Source organism: Mandrillus leucophaeus, unplaced genomic scaffold (assembly GCF_000951045.1).
Source record: "Mandrillus leucophaeus isolate KB7577 unplaced genomic scaffold, Mleu.le_1.0 Scaffold480, whole genome shotgun sequence".
Lineage (NCBI taxonomy): Eukaryota > Metazoa > Chordata > Mammalia > Primates > Cercopithecidae > Mandrillus > Mandrillus leucophaeus.
The window spans coordinates 1,334,167-1,336,703 of NW_012105143.1; the positions used below are offsets into that span (position 1 = coordinate 1,334,167).

General features: G+C 43.1%; 1 protein-coding gene across 2 annotated transcripts in view; it reads right to left on the reverse strand.

Moving 5' to 3' along the window:
- The window catches only part of CDRT1 (CMT1A duplicated region transcript 1), a 52,059-nt gene extending 50,466 nt beyond the window's left edge, over positions 1-1,593 (reverse strand). For both annotated transcript variants that reach the window (XM_011995301.1, XM_011995300.1), the window contains exon 1: positions 861-1,593. In XM_011995301.1, coding sequence (XP_011850691.1) covers positions 861-1,365 — 505 coding nt within the window. In that variant the 5' untranslated portion in view covers positions 1,366-1,593. The remainder of the gene's footprint in view (positions 1-860) is intronic.
- Between the last annotated feature and the right edge of the window lie 944 nt (positions 1,594-2,537).

Sequence of the window (2,537 nt, forward strand, 5' to 3'; positions counted from 1 at the left end):
AAAATCAGCCAGGCATGGTGGCACGCACCTGTAGTCCCAGCTGCTTGGGAGGCTGAGGGAGGAGAATTGCTTGAACCTGGCAGGTGGAAGTTGCAGTAAGCCAAGATTGCGCCACTGCACTCCAGTCTGGGTGACAGAGCGAGATTTCATCTCACAAAAGAAAAGAAAAGAAAAGAAAAGAAAAGAAAAGAAATACAGAATCCTGGGCCCACCTCAGACCTGCTGAGTCCAAACTTCTGGGGGAGGAGCTTGTTTTAACAGGTCCTGCTGGAGATCCTGATACAAGCCACAGCTGGAGAACTACCACCCCAGACTTATTTGGCCCTTAAGCTATCTCCAGCCTTGGAGAAACTCTACTTTAAGGTTTGATTTCATGGATAAGCAAGGAGCATGGTAGAGTGAATGAAAAAAAAAAAAAAAAGCCGTAAGTTTTGACTTCTTGGTCTGGTTTCTGTGCAGCGTAGCTGAAAAGCAAAACAAGAGCTTCCCCTTTACAACCCTCTCAAGCCCAGGCCAATCCCTAAAGCAGGAATGGCACCAGCATTAAGGGGTCAGAGGCAGGGGCCAGCCATTTCTGGGCCTATGAGATGCAGAAATCCATGATAAACGCTTGTCAGTTAAAAGTTGTGTACTTCCTCCTGCATCGATCATTTTCAAGAAGGAAGTTACATTCAGTCATTTCTCCTTTGGTAAACAGGATCGGGTGTCAGGACAAGGTGTCAGTTCAAAAAAACCTACGCTGCATTCTGTGCAATCTCTGTCTACCTATGTTGTCTACAACTGCAGTTCCCTACAGATTTCTGAAGTCTTGCCTTCCGGTTTTTGGGGGCCCTCTGGTCTTTGCCTGTGGCCTTGTTTACCTGAGATATTGTTCTGCTCTCTCAGAAACAGGACTCTGATCACATCGGCAGCAGTGAGCAGTAATTTGGGGTTGCACATCTGCAGCAGTAAGAGAGTATAATTCGCCTTGGTCCAGTGGGTGCTGTTCCCAAACCAGTACAAGATCTCCTTCATCTTCTGTTCTACTGTTTTATCCAACATTTGGTTCAAGAAGGACTTCGCAACTTTCCGCTCTTTCTTGCTGAGGTCGATCCGGGACCTGTTATAGATGAAATCCTTTCCCTGTGTGGTCTGAAGGATATTCTGGAAATAGCGTAACAAATACAAGCTATTTAACTGCTTCAGAATGCTAACTAGAAACCTCCTCTGTGATATGTCATTGATCCTGCAGAACCACTCTTTGGTAGAGAAGATCTTCCAGGCTAAGACACACGTCTCACACTTCTGGCATACAGGGATGGAATCGGTTCCCTTCTCACAATGAAAATAGGGGGCATTCTTGAGCGTTGATTCCAGGTTTTCCATGATCCTGAGATAACCAGCTCATTTTAGCCCTGCCCACTTGCAGCGGCAACACCACCGAACACTAGAGGAGCAGGAGAAATGAATAAATACCCCAGTTGTGCCTTTTCAATCACAGACGTCTCCCAGAGCAAAAGTAAATGGCTGCCATGGATGGAAAGCGTCTCTCAGAAACTGCCGGTAGAAGTCTGGCTTTTTGTACAGACCTCCTTGGAAACATGGCTTTACCGTAAATCTCCTAAACCTGGTGCTGCTTTATGTGGAGGCAGTTGCTGTATATTCTGAAAGAGCTGGTCATCTCATTTCTAGGACAACAAGAATACTGTTAGCCAAATTTAAGTAATATGTGGACTATTACTGGTATTGTGCTTTAATTACTGTTATATATGGCTTCTGAATATTCATGAATATAAAATAAGATGCAAACTTCTTATGTTTATATCTGTTCAGTTACAAGGTGGCTATCCCAATGATACTAAATATGTTTATATTCATTTTCTTAAGTCATCATCAAAGTAAAACCAGAAATGTTTAATATAAATTTAAGTTATTTAACTGCTTCAGAATACTAACCAGAAATCTCACCATTGTCAAAGTGCCCAGGCAAAACATATTGGGCAGCTGACAGAAAGAGTTTCAAAGTCATGCTGAGATAATTCTCCTATTTCAGGCAAGGCTAGGTTCAAACATTGACTCTGGTAATTAGGAGCTATATGGTCTTAGCAAGCAACCTGTCCTCTCTGAGCCTCAGTGTCTCCATCATAGTTATGAGGATGGAGAAGATAAAGGCGGGTAATAAAAATGATAACTACCTGCTAGGATTGCATTAAATATCCAAGATCAGTTGTTGTTGTTATTGTTACTGTTACTAAAGCATTATTACCCTAGATAAAGCCAAAAGGTTTGCAATATTGTTTGCCTTTCTAATGCCCATGTTGGAAGACCAGGCATAACCAGAGAAAGGTAATGGAATCCATCGCTGGGATTTGGTTGGCGATGGTAGTCACATACTAGGGTCAGAATGGGGGGAATAGGAATCAGGTTAAGAATGAGATCAGTTCTCACAGCTCAACCTCTTCTGTCTGAAGAGGAATCTGGAGAAAAGGTGTGAGTAGATTAATATTTAATTAATCGGGAAGGCCAGACAAAGGAGGGTGGCAAAGAGAAGGGACGCC